The sequence below is a fragment of the Colossoma macropomum genome, unplaced genomic scaffold (genome assembly GCF_904425465.1).
Source record: "Colossoma macropomum unplaced genomic scaffold, Colossoma_macropomum, whole genome shotgun sequence".
Classification (NCBI taxonomy): domain Eukaryota; kingdom Metazoa; phylum Chordata; class Actinopteri; order Characiformes; family Serrasalmidae; genus Colossoma; species Colossoma macropomum.
In genome coordinates this window covers 20,678,007-20,698,145 of record NW_023494785.1, presented here as the reverse complement: position 1 = coordinate 20,698,145, position 20,139 = coordinate 20,678,007, and the positions used below count along the sequence as shown (strand labels likewise).

Below are 20,139 nucleotides of genomic sequence, written 5' to 3'. Positions count from 1 at the left end.
GCTCAAGTTGTGATTCAAAAAATCCCTTTGTTACCACCCTGCTGTTCTTCAACTCTGTGCAGTGAAATGCAACCCATCGGTAAGCATCCATCAACACAGTGTTAATGCTAGCATCAATATAGGCTCATGACATTTACTGAACTTCCCAAGACCTCTTTCTGCTTTTCATCTGTACTGAAACACATTTCAAATGTAAGTGGAGAGGACATTCTACCTTGAAGAATGACATAGTAGCTCCATCTTTTACCACGCCGTACTCGATCTTGGTCTGCTTGGCCAGGTCGTCGGCCGAGTCGACGGGTGAGTCCATCCTCTCCACAGTGAGGAAGGCGGCCAGGTTGGCTGTGTAGGAGGAGATGATGATCAAGGTGAAGAACCACCAGATTCCTCCTATGATCCGTGTGGAGAGAGCTTTGGGCATCAGCTCAGAACCTAAGATGGAATCAATAGTTGATTATGATCTTGTGCACCCACTTTCAAGTACAGCAATAACAGCAGCAGACCACAACCCTGATTTAAAAGTGCTGTCAAGCATTGAAACACAGCCAGTATGAGGGCCTTAAATTAAGTGCCAGGAGATGGATGTTGCATATTTGTTTTAACTTGCTCATGCCAAAAGAATGCAGGAAAAATCAATAAGACATTTTGGAGAATCTGGCAAGAAAGAATAGTTGGATGTGCAAATAAAATTTTATAAAATGCCTTTAATTGACTGTATGACTAATGGAGTTTTCAATGCAGTACTGAGCAGAGGGACGGCAAGAGGAAGACTTCCAAACTGAAATGCTAATGTAGTAACTCTGCATTTTCATCAAACTTGGAAAAACAATGCGATAATATATGGACCAATTACAATTATCTATACATCCCTTTTTTAGCTATACATATTTCTTAATAAAAAAATATTAACAATTTAGAACCAAATAACCTCAGTACAAAAGACAATTCTCCTAAGCTGATTTTAAATCATTAGATGGCAGACTACACTATATTCTATTTCCATTAACGAAATGTTGTATGCAATGTGTTTCCACGTGACATGTTCATGTGCTCCCAATGCTACTCTTGAACTCCACCATTTCCATTAAAAGCTTCTGCCTTTTATTAGCTGAGAACATGCAGCACTCAAAGAGAACATCATCCACTGCACTTATTGGCCTGCAGCAAATTTATGCACACCCTGCAAGCCCAAAGGAAAGACTAATGTCCTTCAAGTAGTGAAAATACAAACATATACTCGCTATTTTTTTTTCCTCAACACATTTCTGTGTACAACTAGGCTGCAAGAAAAAAAAAGTGCTGATGTAAAGACACAATAGCACAGTACCGGCTGCCAGATTTACTGCTGTAATGCTGAATCTAAACATCTGCTCATTTCCATAAAAAAGTAGGGGAGGTAAGTTGCTAATCGGCACCCGGCTGGGAACGACTCTCTGAGGGGCTGGAGGGAGTGGTATTAAACGCAGTGCCCTGTTTTTCTATCATTTTTATCCACGAGCCAAGAGGCATCAGCATAGCATTATGAAGACCCCTTGAGAATCATCAGCTATGGTTAACACTTACTCCTATCACTCACACAGAGAAAGGGAAAAATGATAGACAAACACAAAATAAACAAAACAACAGACTGGCAATTAAAGTCCCACACACACGTGTGTACAATTGTGTAAATGTGTACTGTTTATGCTGAAAATAAAAACAAAGACATTTATGTATGGGGTTGGCAACGTGTCATTGTTATTGTGATGAATTATGTCACAATCTGCCTTTCTGTGTATATCATGGTGTTATCAGTACTTCTACAACACTGCATTTATAAAAAAAGACTTAGATTTGGACCAGTTAGCCTTTAAACAACATCCAGTGTGACTGCATAAACTGCATGGTAACAAACAGATGATTGCAGCCCCCACTACAAATGATGATTTTGTAATTTAGCTTCTTACTATCTCAATTAATATATATCAGCATTTATTGCAATAACTGCTTAATCCAGACAGGGTCCTGGTTGCAGTGGATAAAGATGATGATGATATCCACCGTATCATGAAATTTTGGTTTTTAAAGGTTTGCAATCAAGATGGAAAGGACAAAATGTCCAGTTATTTGTGTTACTATGCTGTGTTTTTGTTATAAAGTCAAGCTTCTAACAACAGAACAACCTTTTTGGTGCTATATAGAACCATATACAACAGATTCTCCATCGATCTGAAAAATCTTTTCAACATTCAGAGAACCATTTAAGCATGCAAACTGTTCTTTGAGTGTTCGTGGTTCTATGAAAAACCATTGAAGAACCAACTTTTTTTATTGACATTACATATTATGTTATACCATACTATTTATATATATATATATATATATATATATATATATATATATATATATATATACTCAGAAAAGTGTGCTGTGATGCAAATTATCACAATAATAACATACTGTCACATTGCCCACCCCTACATATAAAAGCATCTGTTTTTATTTTCAGTATATACAAATACATTTACACAATAATGTAGCTAAATAAGAGGGTGTGAACAGGTTTTCACCATTCAATCGTTCAATACATGGTTGTCTATACTGAAAGTGTTGTGTTTAAAAATAAGCTTCTGTGCCTTTTCATCCTCTTAATCCTCACATGAGCTAGATGTCTTCCATCAAGATGAAAGATTAGACACAAACTGCCCGTGTCATACTCTACTCAAAAACCACCATTATTTGCATTTTCACAAAATGACACCGCTGCACACTGCCATACCATATTTGGAGGCAAGCATTTAAATAAATAAATAAAGAGGGAGCTGCTGGAAAAAAAAAAACAACCCATATACTATACCAGGAATACTCTCAATTCATTTCATAGAACACTCCTATTTCCTGGTAAAGTCAGGTTTAAAGGGAACCACTTAAATTGATACCATGTTTAAGAGAACAATGGGCGCCGAAGCAGCAGCAACATCAACAAGAAAACTGGGGTAGATGTGGTAAAAGAAGTGAGGAGGTGATGCTTGCTGGCTGCTAGAACCCAATAAGCAGGGCTGCCAGGAAGCAGAGAGATTTGAAACACAGAGGGCTCTGAAATATCTGAAATATGTGGGTGTTTCTTATTGACTTCGCCTCTACGCTTTCCATAAGACTGCGCTACTTATGAACTACTTGTGTCTGTGAACAGTGGTAAATTGATAGGAATTCCAGGCATTTTGGGGGCAGAGTAGTAAGGCACTCATAGTGAATTGCGTCTCACATTTGCAATCCTCACAGGCAGAGATTCACCACAGAGAAGTCTCCGTTCATCACTTTACATGAGCTTAAGCATTTCATTACTCGTTCTATCTCCCCTGCCTACTTTATTATGCCTGCTTCGTTTTGGGGGCATCATTTGCTAATGTGTGCCCGTGAGGGGTATGGGGAACAACAGCATCAGGCTTGTGTGTCTCTAATAGCTTCTCTCTTCCACTAATTTTGTGAGACTGCAGAGGGAAAAGAAAAGAATTTAAATGGTATTCAGGCAAATATGTTTGGAGAGGCAGAGAGTAATGACTGCATACAGAGTTAAAGGAAAAGTGTGGACATTTTGGTACCAAGTTTAACATGGAAAACCTGCCTATAATAAGCTATGAGAAATAAGAAACGAATGATACTAATGATCTATGATCGTTGTTGGTCCTAAGAAATCACATTTATTGCTGCTGGTGATGAAAGCATGGAACTACTTATTATAATATATTATTAATTATTTCTCACTCAAAACTCAGCACAACAAAGAAATTCTGCCAGAACTAAGGATTCTAAACTTTCAATAACAGATACACAATCAGATTTGGACCAAGATTGGAATCGGAAAATTTTTGCTCCTAACATGTGATCGGCAATTGGCTTGTTTGATCTTTTTATTTTGGCCCAGCTGTGTCGCGATTTTATGATGTAAATAAGTAAGTAAGTAAGTCCAGTGGTGCTATATTTGAATGCTGCTTATACAGCTGTACCACAACATCGTACCACAATTATGCATGACTCATTGTTCTAAATAGCCAACTGCCTCTTACTTTCAATGAAGCACTTTATTTGATTCATGTCATATAAATAGGCCAGTGGTTTTTCTTTTATGAATTTAAAATGCCAGTTTGGCCCATTAAGCCTATCGAATTGAGTTGGCGTTCAATTCTGAGAACCCATTTAAATCTGCTGCCAGAGGAGTAACAGCACATACATTCGTGTTTGACCACTGTAACATCCATGATCATGTAGCATCAGAGCTTTCTGTGTGCTATCACTGTATAAAAGATGCACAAGGCTTCCCTTATTGTGGGATGCACTGTGATCAAGTAAATGCACAAGTCAATTCAGAATGCCATTCAGAGTGTTTATGTTGTTTTATCAGAACAGTGGTGTAATGCTGATGTGTTGCTCTCAAAGACATCTGTGAGACAAACAAAATAGAAATCTATGAATTATATTATGAATTATTTGTTGATTCATGTTATTTTCATATCAAATAAATGCAACAACAGTGTTGAGAAATCATGCTATTAATGGAGAAGAGTAGATTAAATATTAGGAACAGCCGCATTTCTGCACCGGCCTGAAAGGATTAAAGGGCAGATTGTGTTATGTTGTAACTTTGGCTAATAGAAAGTAGTGTTAGTGTGCTAGTGTGTTTAATGTGTTCATTTAGTCCACACAGTGTGAGCTTTGGGTTAAAGGAAGGCCTATTAAATTGGTCAAAAATTGGCCATCAGCCAGTTTGGCTGTAAAGAAGTGTAAATTGGAACTGGCCATAAAAAATTATGATCAGTGTAGCCACTGTGCATGCTGTATTGTTTGCAGATAGATTTTAGATCAAATGTAAATGTAATCCATTGTGCAAGTTACTATGTATTTAAATAGTAATTACATTGCAATGGTATAGTACAATAAAAGTAATGGCTTCTAAACCTCTGCAAAGTAGAACACGTTTTCAGAGGTTGGGAGGGTTCTATCTCTACGCTTTGAGCAGAACAGCTGAATGAGTTGTATTTCCTGCTTTTTTTGGGGGAGGGGGTGTCTATGAATAGACGGGACAGATTTGAAAGTTTTCTCTGCTGTGTGTCAGCATAATGGCAAGGCAGAGTCACAGTCTTTTGTGCAGTTTGATCTGAACCTCAGCTCCATGCCAACAACATGAGAAGACGGTCCCTGACGGAAGCTGCACTTCATAGAAACAAAATATACTGATATCCTTCCAACCTGTCAGAGCATGTGACAGCTGTCTGACACCTTTCCTCCTCCCTGCACTGCCAAAAAGTAAGACAACATCTCTCTTCTGTGATGGAAGTCTGAACTCCACATGCTCTTGATGGGGAAGGGTTTCACTGGAAGCAGCCACCACCTCATACTGCTGTCAGCCGAAGTTCTTTTTTGAAGGGGGTGTTATAAGCAGGCTCAGAGTAGCTGGAGAGAGAGACCGATGTATGAAGAGTACTTTACCTTGCTGCATGAGGGAGCCCACACCGAACCAAAAGCTGTTGAGGAGCGTGAAGTTGTTCTCCACCACATCGGAGCTTGGGTTACACGGGTGGGCGTCGTACCACTCATATGGGCTGAATCTGCAGGAAAGAACAAGCGAACATTATCCCTGTGCAACATAGCAGAACCTCTTCTGCTAATTCCATTTTATGACCAATTAGTCTAGTAGCATGAGACACTCCATCAATTTTAATGAAATGAATTTTCAAGCTATCTGATTTTGTTCATATTACATTCTTGCATTATCTTCGTACATTTTTTACAGTGGCAGGTAGAGACTGCATCAGGAAAGGTTAGGATAAAATGAGATCATTTAGTCATATAGACTTTGATTCTGGTAGGCGATAGCTAAGTTGCTTCAGCCTGATCTCCCTCCTGACTATGCACGTACAGAGAAATGTGATTATTTCTCACATCTATACCCTGCAGAACACATTTCAGAAACTGATATCCAATGAATTTGTCAGCATCTGCAAAATCCCTGCCAATAATGAATGACTAGTTCTACGTTGTAACAGAAAGACACATGAGACTGACAATGTGCAACTTTCATATGCCAGTTTTTCAAGAGATTAAGCTTAGATTCACCACCTGTTCGTTTCTTTTACAGCATAACATACAGGGAAGGGTATGTTACCGGGGGGAGGTTGTGGTCTGTTATGTGGGGGCAACATCCAGCGATGTAAATAAAGTTTACCTATAATTGAAGAGTTTCATTCCAAATGCCATTATAGACCACTTTCATTTGATTAATAATATATGTTGTTGGAGGAGGGCCTCACAAATACATGAAATTTCAATGCCATATTGTGGTTAGTACCTCCTTTATTAAAGAAATAAAAGTATATTTTATTATATGTCAGCCGTTCTTTCTGTCAAAAGCTCATTATATCCAAAAGTGTTACAGGATTGTATACAGCAGTTTGGAATTAAACACTTCCATTAGAGCAATCACACTGTCTTGATGTCTAATGCTTTATACATCAATATTTTAACACCTAAACAAACAGTACCATTAACAGGAATAAAAATGTCTTGTATTTTCTGATACACATTCTGTACGGAAGTTAATTTTATAGCCTATTACAAAGCCAGTTTTGCTCCCTTCTCATCTCCTCAGTGTCACTGAAATACTCTTTCAGTCTGATTTGCATGTTGCGATAAATATTTTAGCAATATATCTCAGTAATGATACATGTGATGACAATTAAGCTAGAATAAGAATTATTGATAACTGTTGTTGCATAAGTCAACAAATGATCATAGTACAGTAAATGTGTGCTAAAAAGTTTAGTGCTTCTCTTTGTTTTTTTATTACTGACTATAACAAAATAAAAGAACTATACATTTTGATTTTCTGTTTCAATTAGACTTTTAAAAAGTGTAGGAATATTTGCAAAAATCTGGCAGCTGATTAGCAACTCAGCCAATCTGAATGAAGCAGAAAATCATTTAAATGGTAAAAATGGGTAAAAATATGTTGTTGTATGAGGTAACAGCAGATGGTAGACTTTGTCTGTTGGAGTGGATACATGAATGATAAGGTAATATCACTGGTGTGGGAGATTTGAGTCATTTTGAGTGTGGGAGTCATTTACAAAAACATGTTATTAGTAATATGAGCTATATACTTTTTTTTTTGACAATCATCATGCGACTGGCCAAAATTATTTGCAACTGCAAAAAGTGTGAGGGTCATGTACTCCTCCCCACCCCGATTTTGCACCAGTGAAAACAAAAATAAGTTTAAAAGAATAGCTAATTAAAACGAACAAAGAAAAACTGAGGATTCTGAACAGCTACGGTACCTGTAAAAAAAAAAAAAATAATAAGAATAATAATAATAAATAAATAAATCTTCATATCAGTCAGGCAGTTAGGCCTAGTAATGTTACATGTTATTAGGACCCATATGTATGTCCCAGTTAGTCACTCATCATTCATTAAGTGAATAGATATGAGATGTACATCCAATTAAATGCATGAAACAGTTACGGAAGCAGACTGCATGCAATACGAATGCACGCATGCAAATTTCCATTTTACATTGCTGAAACATCTAAATAAAACAAGGCAGCCGCAGAAAGATGAGAGACAACATTTGTGTCAAGGGACTTGGTTAAATGGGATGAGAGGTGACAAATAAGAGCCACAACAGTTGCAAACCTGTCATGGATGATATACTGAGCATTACCGCCTGTGTTTATCTTAAGACTGCGTGTCTCCCACATAAGGTGTGGATTATGGCTTAGAATGCTGGCTGTTTTGTGTGTGTGTCTGTTTGAGGTGATCCAAGAAGAATTATTTCTAGGTTGCAGTACAGCTGTGGCACGTTGAGCATTCCAGCGGCGTGCGATAACGAACTGTGGATCTTCGAATAGTCCTACCCCACGCAGCCCTCCAGTAGTGTCCTTGATTCAAAATACTTAACCTGAATCTGTCCTCAAGTCTCAGAAGATGTGTGCGAGCAACAGACAAAAAATACAACTGATAACTGGCACTAGCGTCAATTCATGGAGAAATCTTATTATGTAGTTCAGAGCAGAATATATATTGCATATAGACATAAATAAGATTATAATAGGCTTCTTCAGTGACATAAGAGTTTGATAAAAGAAGCTCATGTTGTTGCCTAGTCTGAGTTGTCGTATGTTGTCTGTGAAGTCAAAAAAAAAAGTCCTGCACTCTGAAAATTCTCTCTCTCTCTCTCGCCTATTTGGGTCAGAGGGCATTAAAATGTCATCTGGTATAAACCAGAGACATAAAACGAATAGTGCTTCACATAAAGCTGTCTGCGCATCACATTTAAGGGAGTTTTAATATGCGAGACACAAAGGAATTTCAGTCCAGATATTTCAAACAGCTTCACAATCAGTACAGAGCTTTCTCTGCTTGCAACTAGCAAGCCTCGACTTGCATCTTTTATGTATTCAGGCTAAATAAATGACTAAATGTGTGTAAAAGTCAGAGACCACCCTTCATTTATTTAATTTACAGTCGAAACAGCCATTAAGTGTAAGTTATTCATAATTCAGTGCAAGACCAGGCAGACCACCAAATCTGTCACCACCAGATAAACAGTGTTTAAAGCTTTCATCTTTGAGACAGAAGAGAAAATCTAGCTCCACTGTTGCTTCAGATCTGAAAAAATCCACAGGTGTTTCTGTCCATCCTTCCACTGTGAGAAGACAACTCAACACTATGAGTCTGAAAAGACGTGTAGCTGTCAAGAATCTGTTACTGAGAAAAGGAAATAGACAAAAAGGAAGCAAATCAATCAAAGAAGCTGCTGGTGCTCTCAGAACAATGGACTGACCACCCCAGTCCAGACCTCAACATCACCAAATGTGTTTGGCATTAATTGGATAGTGAGAACCAGAAAATGCAACTTCTAAGACTGAACTTTGAAGGTGTGGAGAAATTTCCCTGAAGTCTCCTGAAAAGAGTGGAAGCTGTAATAAAGGCAAATAGTGGACAACTAAATATATTTTCCTGCTTTCTTTCCTAACACTGAAAATGTATAACATTTAATTAATGGCAATTTTGACAGGAAATGAATGGTGGTTTCTGATTTTTGAACGGTATTATTAATAAAACAAAAAATAATAAAACTCATAAAATGTTTTCCACTAACACATAATTGATTCTTGTACCACACTGAACATTTTTGCACATGGGTGCACGTTCGACTTACTCTTGTTGTGAAAGAAAAAAGTCAATAATCCAGACAGGCTGTAATAGTCTATAGTAACAATTAAAAAAGAAAAAAGGAGTCATTTGTCTTCCTCCTGAGTCTCTAAGCCCAGACACTATAGAGGCACCTGAAGCGCTAACTCCCAGAAAATTGAAACTTGGGCAATGTGCAGGTATTTGAGAAGATAAGGACAGGAGAAGCAGGGAGGGAGGACACGTCCATTATTACACAGTTACTGGAGCGTAAGTGCTTATCCACACTGGTGAGGTATTGGAGTCTTAAATTTTAATCTATATTCCATTGGCCTTTTTTATCTTTTTATTTATTAATTTATTTATTTATATATATATTTTTTTTTTCAAATTCCAGATGTATATTTTCCAGAGCATGGGCAGTTTATTGAAGCGTTGCTATGAGGGATTCCTACCACCCCCTAGTTATGTCCTTAAAATGATTCTTAAATTTAAGGGCCCTGATAAGACGGCACTCAGGATACTAGACTAGTTTTCACATTCAAGGCTCAGTTTGCTGCAATTTATTTCCATTTCATGGACCTGTGGGCATTTGAGGTAGTTTTATATACGTTTCACCAAAAACCATTGACCCCAAAATGTCAGCATCAATAATCGTCATTTGAGATAATCTTCATTTTTTTCTGTGTCATGACTGCTGAAGAGAAGCAGAGCATCCTGACCTCAGGCAGTCTCACACTCGCGCTCAGGCCTCAGAGCGCTTTGTATGGTGTGTGAAATGTGCACAATAAGCTTTGAAGATCTCCTAAGGGTCTTTCTTCAAAGCAGCAGGTGGTATATGAACATGAACATTTTTGGTTTTGACTAAATGTTAAAGTAAGCACTGGAAGACAGGCTACAGAAGTGACTATGGTAGCACTATAACATTAATACATTTAAGTCTTAGGCATCCAGTTGTTTTGTGTGTCTATGTAATGCTGGCAGTTTAAATTACCCATATCCTGCTTTTTCTTATATTTTATTATTTTTACCACTTGAGGTCCACTTATAAGGTTTGTGATTGTAAGTACCAAATTCAGTCATCATTGATTTTTCACATGATAATTTTTACATGATCATTTTCCAACCCCTTTTAATTCTTTAGAATTAAAGGGGAATTCACCATTTTTTTTTTTATTTTAACATAATTTAATGGTTAAGATGTAAACAAAATAATTCAGAGTTGTTTGGTATGAAATGCTCCTTTCTAGATAAACTTACCGAGTCAGAACTGTTCACAGTGGTGGAGAAAGAAACCAGACATCTGAGTTTAATGTCTCTAAAAGCTCCCTCACAGGAAGTTATTACATTAAACCATTAGGAATATGCTGTTTGATGCCTGAGACATTGTTCTATGATAGTTTTGTAATAAAGTTTTGAGCTAAAATGACTTGTTAATCCATTTATTTGAATCCAGTTCAATGGTGGTTTTGGATAGTAAATAAAATGACTGTATTGAGCTGTGGGTGGCAACCCTGGTTCCCCTCAGCACCACTATAAAGAAAAATGTAACTTTCTCTTCAATGAACCATTTCACAATAAACCACTCAGAATGACTCTATTTATACTGCAGTGGAATTAGTAAATTATTACGAACTAGGAATTACTCTGAAGTTCCCCTTTAAGCAAGCTGTTTTTGTTACTGTTGCTTTATGTATGATATGATATATGCAAAAGTGTTAACACACCTGGTGACATGTTTTATTGATTTTCTGAGTGGAAATAAGTCAACATATTCTCTATAGTATACAACATAAACAGGGTATTTTTCTTCAAATCTTAGCGAACGATTTCTATTTTTTTGCAGAGTTTAACATATTGGAAAAAAAATCAACAAAATTTAAATTATGCCATAACTTTTGTGCAGGCTACATTTAATGTTTGTTCCTAATTCAGCAAATGAACAGTAATTGTGCATTTAAACACGCAGAAGTGTGTTCTCTGTAGAGAATGGTACTTATGTGTATGCAACAAAACATGTCATATGACCAGGGGCACCCAGACTTTTGCATTTGACTGTGTGTAAAATGAGCTCTGCTCTGATTGGCTGTCCTGTATTGAGCCTTATTCAATAAGCAGTCTGGGCTGAAACACTCTTTATTCCTTCAGTGTGAAGAGGCAATGTAGGCTGAATGGGTGTATATATGTAAATATATTGTTTTTTGCACATATACAGATACATACTATATGTTGACTGTAGGGATGGGGAAGTGAAGGGTATACATTTTAAACTACTAGTGTAACAATATTTACATAGTACATCAAGCTCTTTAATTTCACAAAAGGGAAGAAAATCAGTTTTACCATGATACAGGCCCTTTAAGACTGAAGCATACTTTAATTTCTTCCCAAGCCTTTCAGTGAACCTGTGTGCCGCGTCATGTCACTGTTACTCAGAGTGTGTGAGCACAGAAGCAGTTTCACAAATGCCACATCACCAATTGTAAAGACTCTCCTACTTCACACCGCTCACCTACTCCTGATTGCACTGTGTCTCGCGCAAAACACCTGGATCCTGTAAAATGTCACTGTGGAGCCGAGTTGAGAAAATCTGATTGGTTACGCACACCATGTGCTCCAGAAAAAAAGGGTTTAACTGACAGTATTACCTTCTGCCTCACCATGCCTGTGTGACTATTTTGATTCACTTGAAGGAAATAACTGACTCCAACTTGAAGCACATTTCTCCCTCCTCAAAACGGAAAAACTCTGTGTTATAGTATTGCATCACATCCAGGCAGTATTGCTGGCTGAAATTGAGGCTACTGACCACCTAATAGCCCAGCAGACAAAATAATGGCACTCCTGCAAAACTGCATTTTGTATGTTTTCGGAGGAGTATTGAAAGGAAATGTGTCCAAAGACAAAAAAGGACCCGATGAGAGCAGCTGCCACCTCTTGAAACTCGCAGCCCAGCCAATCGCTCATTTCCTCCAAAATTAACTCGAGCACCACTCCTCACATGGCGCTCAATGTGTCAGCAACAATGGCTACCCGGGGGAGTAAGGTCCTGCGAGAGGCAGTCTCACTGCTCTTCTATTTCCTCAGCACTTCAGCACAGCAGAGCTGTGAGGATTCGCACATCAGCTTGCCTTTCGTCTGTAAGCTCAAATCTCACTCGCTGAGGTATTTCAAAGGGTTATGAGCAATAAAGATTTTTTTCCACGCTCACTTTCAGTTTCACTCACCTGGCGATAACAAAAAGGACACAGCTCACGCCTAGGTAAGCCAGCAGGATGTAGACCCAGATGTCAGGGGTCATGGGGTTGAGGAAGGAGAAGAAGCCGCTGTTGGTGCTGTTGGGCCGGCGGTACAGGATGCTGATCCCCGTGTTCATGAAGGGCTTGGAGAAGTCAATCACTTTCTCCCGTACAAAGGTGATGGTCAGGGGAGCTACAGCCAGATCAGCTCTCTGATCAGAAAGGGTGAAAAAATAAAAAACAGAATAAAACAGTCAGATTCAATTTTCATTACATTTTTGAAAAGGAATAGGAAATTAGAAATAGATGAAATATGACTTTCATGTATACTTTACTTAACCTTTAGAAGGCTAAAGTTACTTATTACTAGAGATGGCACGATATAATATTTTTTTCCTTTCAGTCGTAATATCTAGCCAATGTTTTTTATTTACAAAAAATACTGAGTTTTAAAATGAGCAACCTTTAATTGGAGAATCTCACTTCGGATTAGCATCTAAAAGTAGGCAATCATGCTCAGACTACTCAAACACTCTGTTACCCCACAGAAAGAAGTACACAGCTAATAACATCACATCACACAGATGTGATGTTGTATGTGTGTGCTATTTCATGATAGATTTGTTACAGGGTTAGATCTGATTCATTCTTTTTCCTCCTCCAATATCCAGTGGCAAACCATGACTATGAGAGCAAAGCCTTCTCTTAGGGCAATAAATGTCAATATTCAGAACACCTCTATAATGATGCTAATTTCTGCTAGCACCGCCATGATATTTTAGTAATATGTTACTACTAAGCTAATAGAGATTCTTTTGAATATTTGGCTGTTATAAACACTTATATTCCAGTCTTGTAAAAGATTTTCCGTGTTTAATTTGAAGCTTGAAACAGACATATATTTTGCCTTGTACAGGTTTCACAGTGTCTCAGTGAAGAGTTCTGGCATAGTACTACTGCCACTGTTTTCCATTTCTAAAATCAGACTGAAACACGTTTGTTTAGACTATGGCTCATATTCACAGTCAGTGATGTAACTAGGACTTACAGAAGCCCAAGAGTGATCTTTTTTCTCTATAAGTTGGTCTCACCTATTGTGCATCAAAATATGATTGGTTGATTCAAATGTCACTTCCTAATTATGTCAGGTGTTGATCTAATGTTAGGCCTTCTGTTCAGCTCCTGAACCAATGAGAGAACTTGCTTGGCTGTATCTGCTTAGACACCTCAAAGAAAAAAAATATCCTGATTGGATATTGGATTGGATTGGATTTTCCATAGAGAATTTCAAGAATGTGACACCACATTCCAACCAAAACTTAACAATGAAACGAGTATTACTAGAGTTGTTTAAATACAAGAATCAGGATTATATCAAATAAAAATGAATTAAAATTACAGACTTTTTTACCCCCACATAAATCATTAAGCCTTGTCTGAAGGCCTGAAAGTTTCCCCGCTGCCAATATGCTATCCAGCATTTTCTGCTGATATTGGCCTAAAACTGATACTGTTGATACCAATATGGCATTTCTAGTTATTAATTTGCTATTTAATTTAAACATAATTACATAATTAATTACTTAATGAATTATGATTACTTTTAATTTTGGTTACATTCTGTGTTGACAAGTTTGAGTCTCCAGTCATGACCTTGTTTTGTGATGATAATTAAAAAACCATCTATTTACAAGCACAAACATGGTATATTGTATCACAATCAGCACTTTTCACAGAATGTCTTCATTTGCTGTAATGCATTACTGGTAAGAGATTAATTAATGTTGAATTTCATCTGCGATAACTTTTAAGAGTTAATACTACAAAAATATACTCTTAGAAACATACCTATGTAATAATGATCCCTTTTTTCTAAACCAAAGGTGACCCAAGAGGTCCACTTTGAAAACATTTAAATCAGTAGTCTGCTTGTCGACCGCCTAATGCTAAAGAAAGTGCTTTCTTTAAACTCCTGAAACTGTATCTATGATTTGTTGTAAAAAGCATTAGAATCAAAATTAGTGTGTGTATTCAAAATTGCAGCTGTGTGTAATATCTTAGCTTTCTGTGTGACACTGCATTGTCTAGCTCTGTTGAAAAGAATGTTGGAAGCTCTGTGTGTGTTTGTGAGTGTACAAACAGACAACTGGCCATGTCACGCTGCCTATGAACAAACCCCAAGCAAATTTGCGCCACAGGCACTCAAAGTCAGTTTTTTTGCCAAGGTGATTCAACTGTTGACTCAAGTGGCCCAGTTTCCTCACTGCAACTACTGCTTTTTTCTTTTTGCCCTGTCTATAAATTGCAGGCGAAGGGAAGTGTTCAGTGGCACGTGTCTGGCTGCATATTTAGAAGGTCACCATTTACATCGCCTCGCCCTGCTTCCCTCTCTCCAGGGTTGGACAGGAGGTTAATGAAACCAGCTGCTTGGCTCACGCATGGCTGCTTCCTTCCCCCTAACATGATGGAATCACAAAGGAGTTCAGAGCTCCTTCTCCTACTGCACGGAGAAAGGGATGCAACACTTGCTCTTACAAAACATCTCAAAAACGAAACATTTTTATTACAACAAACTGCTTTCCTCCATCATGGCAATACTCCTGCCGCTGTCTTGGCTCTCTTTGACATTTCATTTCATTGTGATAGTCTCTCGCAAAGCCCGGAGGATGACTATTTTCTGTCATTGTGTTATTCCTCTGGCCATGCTAGTGATGGGCATTCCAGCTCCTTTCAGTGACTCAGATCAATTGACTCAGCTCACCTATAAGAGACGGCCCATTCGGTTCTTAAACAGCTCTTTGTTCAACAGCCAAAGTTTGCTATGTTATGACCTGTGATTGACAGTTTTTTTTTCCCTTCTTAGTTTTCCAGCTGTCCTTTACATTGTGTGAAATGTCATGATGAACGGATCAATAGAAATGCTCCAAAAAAAAAACTTTTTACATTCCTTAAGAGTGAAGATCGTTTTGTCTTCTCCTGTAAAGTTACCTTTTTGGAGATACTTGTTTTTTTCTGCTTTGTTTTTTTGCACAGTAACAATGTGCTTGTTAGAAAAAACTATTTAAATATAAAGCCATCAAGACACTATATCATCATAACAAGAAGCAATGCAGTCAGACCCTAGGGCTCATGTTGCTTAGGCTCCACACAGGCCAGGCTCAAACACACATTTTACAGTTTTACAGATTTAACTCTAGATTGTTTTGTAATACTGTCAGATGCAGATGCATTTTGATCAAAGTTCTACCTGATTAACATTTTCAGCGAGAGCAGAATAGGATCTATCTAAGCAGGGGCAGATTTAGTGATTCTGGGGCCCTAAACAAAGACAGGAATGAGGCCCCCTGGATGCTCATTGTAAAATTAGCGGTCTTCTGAGTGGTCCGACCATCTGCAAAAAAAATGCTATTTTAAATCTATCTAATATCTAATATCTAATATATCTAATATTTCTCATTTTGAGATTGTTGTAAGTATATTATAAGATTATTTAACTTAGGTCAAGGAAGTTTTATTTAACTTTATTAATTCAATCACTATATTGTCAGATAATTTTGCTTGTGTTAAGAAATATGCTTGAAACTATTTATTACTTCTATGTTACTTTCATACAGAGTAGCATAGAATAAATAAATATTTTAATCCCATTATATTTGAGAGAAGGAACTTGTAATGGATAATAACTTTTTTTTCTGGATCTATCTGTACTAACTTTAACGCCAGCATTATGTACAGTCTGCTGAGCCTGTACAGCACTCTATTCAGACTGAAGTTAGCTTTGGTTTTCGTCTCAATTTTTGTGTTTTTTTTTCTGCTGTACTTAGATGTCTTTACTTGATTTTCTCTCAACGCTTAGAAAATCACAGTAATGAATCACACTCTTCTCCATAATGTAGAATATTGCATTGAAATGACTGACAATAATCACTACAATTGCAAAAAATAGCTATTTTTAAAAGTATAAAAATTTCAGAATTTCAAGTTATTTAATGTCAACATGCACAGTACATTTAACTGGTATTTTATTGGGGACTCTGGCTTATGGGGGCCCTTGATGGCTGCCTATCTTTGAGTGGTGCAAAGGTCGCTCCTCTGTAGAAGGGTGGCAGTATACTTGCTTTCTACTATGCTTATGTGTGCACAAGATTGCAGCTGACTGACCAAACAAAGACAACAGCCACTTCTGCCACCTGTTTCTCTCTACAAAGTCTCTTTTGATTTACTTTGTTATCATGCTCATTGTTGATATTGTTACACTAAATCAGAAGTAATCAAGAAAGGCATTCTCGTGCCAGCAGGGGATGTTTTGGTTCTGACATGCCTCCTAGTGGATATAGCATTTAAATCTCCGGATAGACAAAAGGTATAAAGACAAGCCTGTAAACAATGCCGCAATATATGCACACATATGCAGTGGTTATAGTCAAGCATAATGAGGCCCTAAAAGTGCCAGCCCAAAAGCCAACTCGTCCAGAAATGACACATCACTAGGCTGTATTGTCCAGGCTTGGCTCTGTCCGTTTAAGGCAGGATTGTGAGGAGAAGAGGCCCTGTGGTGATTGGCAGGCAGCAAGTGAATGGCACAAAGCTGCATGCAGCAGCCTGGATTACCAAAGTCCACACTTACCGCCGCGGTGGCTAAATACCTGACAACCAGCCAGAGAAAGTGACAGAACAAGAGACAGACGCAGGAAGAGAGTAAGAGAGGAAAAAAAAGGAGAGGGGAAAAAGACAGAGAGATAAAATGCCAGTCTGACAGGGAGGCCACTGAGATCTCATTAAATATTTACATAACGTACACAAGGATTTCCCTTTCTTCCCCTCGGCCTACTGCGAATATTCAACCAACCTGCCGTTCGAACAGCTGACCTGCGGGACTGCCCGGCTCTCTCTAGTGACCTGTTGACACTGGATGACTCGTGGCTATGTTGTGTGCCATTATATATGGCAAAGCCAACACCATCTCCTCACAAGAAAGAGTGCTACATCCTGTCAAAGCACAGCCATGTTTGCTCTAGTTCACCTGCTGCTCCTCAATTCATTAGACTAATCCCAGCACGAGGAAATGTCAATATTATCACTAATAATCCTGAAGGAGTAGGTTCTGGCAACATTTGACTAGATCAAGAAGATGAGTGCATGGCTGGAGACTGCAAATAACATGACTTTTCATTAAAAGATATTCCAAAAGAGGACCCAGCCTCTATGTATATAGCCTGAGACAATGAGATTATGCTGGCGTGTAACCTTCCAGTGCAAAGATTAATTGCCACGACAGTAACAAATGATGTGCTAAGCCAGCTATTAATACTGGTATGGCGGCATGATTAATGGGATCATCTATTGTAACTAAATCAACTTTAACAAGGCCTGGTGCATCACTTAGCGCCTTCCACACCATGCCCTTTGGCTTTGTAGTGAGCTTTGCAAAAACATGCTGGAGAAGAATATAGGCTATACATTACATGATAAAAAGCCCTTTTGCATTAAAGGGCAGATATCCCACATTTTTGTGTGTTTCCTAGTGTTTTTTTGCTTTTTCCCCATGAGGTCCTTATGATATTTGTTTTGGATTTGTGTACCAGAAACCATCATACTCAATTAAAAGGTTTAGAGGTACACTGTCATTTTGAGTCAGAATTGTTCACAGCACTGGTGATAGGAACCAAACATTTATGTGGAATGGTTACAAATACCTGCTTGATGTCTAAAACATTTTTATAATAGTTTCATGAATAGGATGGGAAAAGCATTTTTTTGAATCCATTCATAGCGGAGAGGTTTAATGTAGGGTGTTATAAGGCAAAATAGTAGGCTGGTAGGAGGGGCAAAAAAGGATCCCAAAAATCAGCGAATACAATAAAAAGCACCTGATACCCACTGTCAAACAGGGTACAGCAGGAGATTTTAGCCCAAAATCTGTCTACCTCTGCCAGAAGGCTGAAACCTCAGCAACATAATGAGCCCAAACACACACTGAAATCGTACTACTAAAGAAAACTTCTTTTGGTCCAAAAAACTGTAAAAGTACAACCCCATTTCCAAAAAATTGGGACGCTGTGCAGATTGTAAATAAAAATAGAATGCAATGATGTGCAAATCATGTAAACCTTTTTTTTTTTTTTAAAGGAAAATACTAAAGACAACATATCAAATGTTGAAACTGAGAAATTTTATTGTTTTTTTGAATGCCCATTTTGAATTTGATGCCAACAGCACGTTCCAAAAATTTGGGACGTGGGTATGTTTACCACTGTGTTTCATCACCTCTTCTTTTAACAACACTTTGTAAGTGTTTGGGAACTGAGGAGTCCAGTTGCTGTAGCTTTGAAAGTAAAATGTTTTCCTGTTCTTGTTTGATATAGGATTTCAGCTGCTCAACAGTCCTGGGTCTTATTTGCAGTATTTTTCATTCTATAATGCACAAAATGTTATCAGTGGTGACAGGTCTGGACTGCAGGCAGGACAATTTAGCACCCTGACTCTTTTAATACAGAGCTATGCTGCTGTAATACATGTAGAATGTGCTATAGTGCGATTTTCTGAATCTTTTAATGATATTATGTACCGTAGATGATGAAAAGCAAAAGTTCTCTGCTATTTTTTATTCTTGAATTTTTTGCACTATTTGATCGTGCAGTCTTTCACAGAGTGGTAAACCCCTCCTCAGCTTTACTTCTGGAACGTGTTGTTGGCATCAAATTCAAAATGGGCATATATTTTTCAAAAAACAATAAAATTTCTTAATTTCAACATTTAATATGTTGGCTTTGTATTATTTTCAATGAAATATTGGGTTTAAATGATTCGCATATCATTAAATTTTGTTTTTATTTACATTTTGTACAGCGTCCCAAATTTTTTTGGAAATGGGGTTGTAAAAATATGCAGCTTACCAATTTGTTTAAGCCCAAAACATCACTTATTACATGTGTGGTTTATTTAATATATTGATTTTAGTTCAATTTTATGAAAGGCACCACTAATTCTAGAGTTGACTGCAAATTGGCTTTGTTCTGATTAATGCACTGCACCTCATTCAAAAAGCAGTCCAGATTGAAACACTCCTTATTACTTCAACATGAATGGCTAGCTCTTTGTAAATGCGTTGTTTTTGTGACAACACAAAAAAGAATTAAAAATGGGTCATTTTTTCCAGCTTAGTTTCCACACATGGATTGTATGGACTGTGGTGTGAATGGTCATTTTACATATACTCATTCATTTAAATGATGAAAATTTGCTTTTCCCTGATATCAACCCTTTATATTAAGCACACTCCAGTTTGAATCTCCTGACAGGGTTTTTAAACAACTCTCCATAGCCAAGTGGACTCTGCTTCCTCTGTGTGACATTTTTGGTCACCCTAAATGTGCTGCTCTGCTTGACAGGGCATGCTGACCTACAAAGTCGAGTAAAAATGCCTCACACAACCTACAAGAGTCTTCATTAAATCCATGAACCCATACAGCCACATCCACAAGTCTCTAGTAAGAATAACATACATGTACATATTGTATGCAGTACAATACAAATAGAATAAAATTCTTTAAGAGTTAATAGCAAAAGCACTGATAAAAATAAATGGAGCTGGTAAATCTCTTTGACAGTGTTCATTAATAACACCTCCCTTTCTTTTCATATGTGTACAGAGCAAGGACTCTCAAACCACACAGCAATACTTTCAAATGAGAAATATGGCAAAAGTGCATAGTTAAATAGCAACCCA

General features: G+C 37.6%; 1 protein-coding gene across 1 annotated transcript in view; it reads right to left on the bottom strand.

Annotated features, from left to right (window-relative positions):
* LOC118819060 (glutamate receptor ionotropic, kainate 3) overlaps positions 1-20,139 on the bottom strand; it is a 121,468-nt gene that overhangs the window by 8,045 nt on the left and 93,284 nt on the right. The window contains exons 11-13 of the mRNA XM_036586680.1: positions 12,399-12,622; positions 5,467-5,585; positions 215-432 (exon numbers count right to left, since the gene is read on the bottom strand). Coding sequence (XP_036442573.1) covers positions 215-432; positions 5,467-5,585; positions 12,399-12,622 — 561 coding nt within the window. The remainder of the gene's footprint in view (positions 1-214; positions 433-5,466; positions 5,586-12,398; positions 12,623-20,139) is intronic.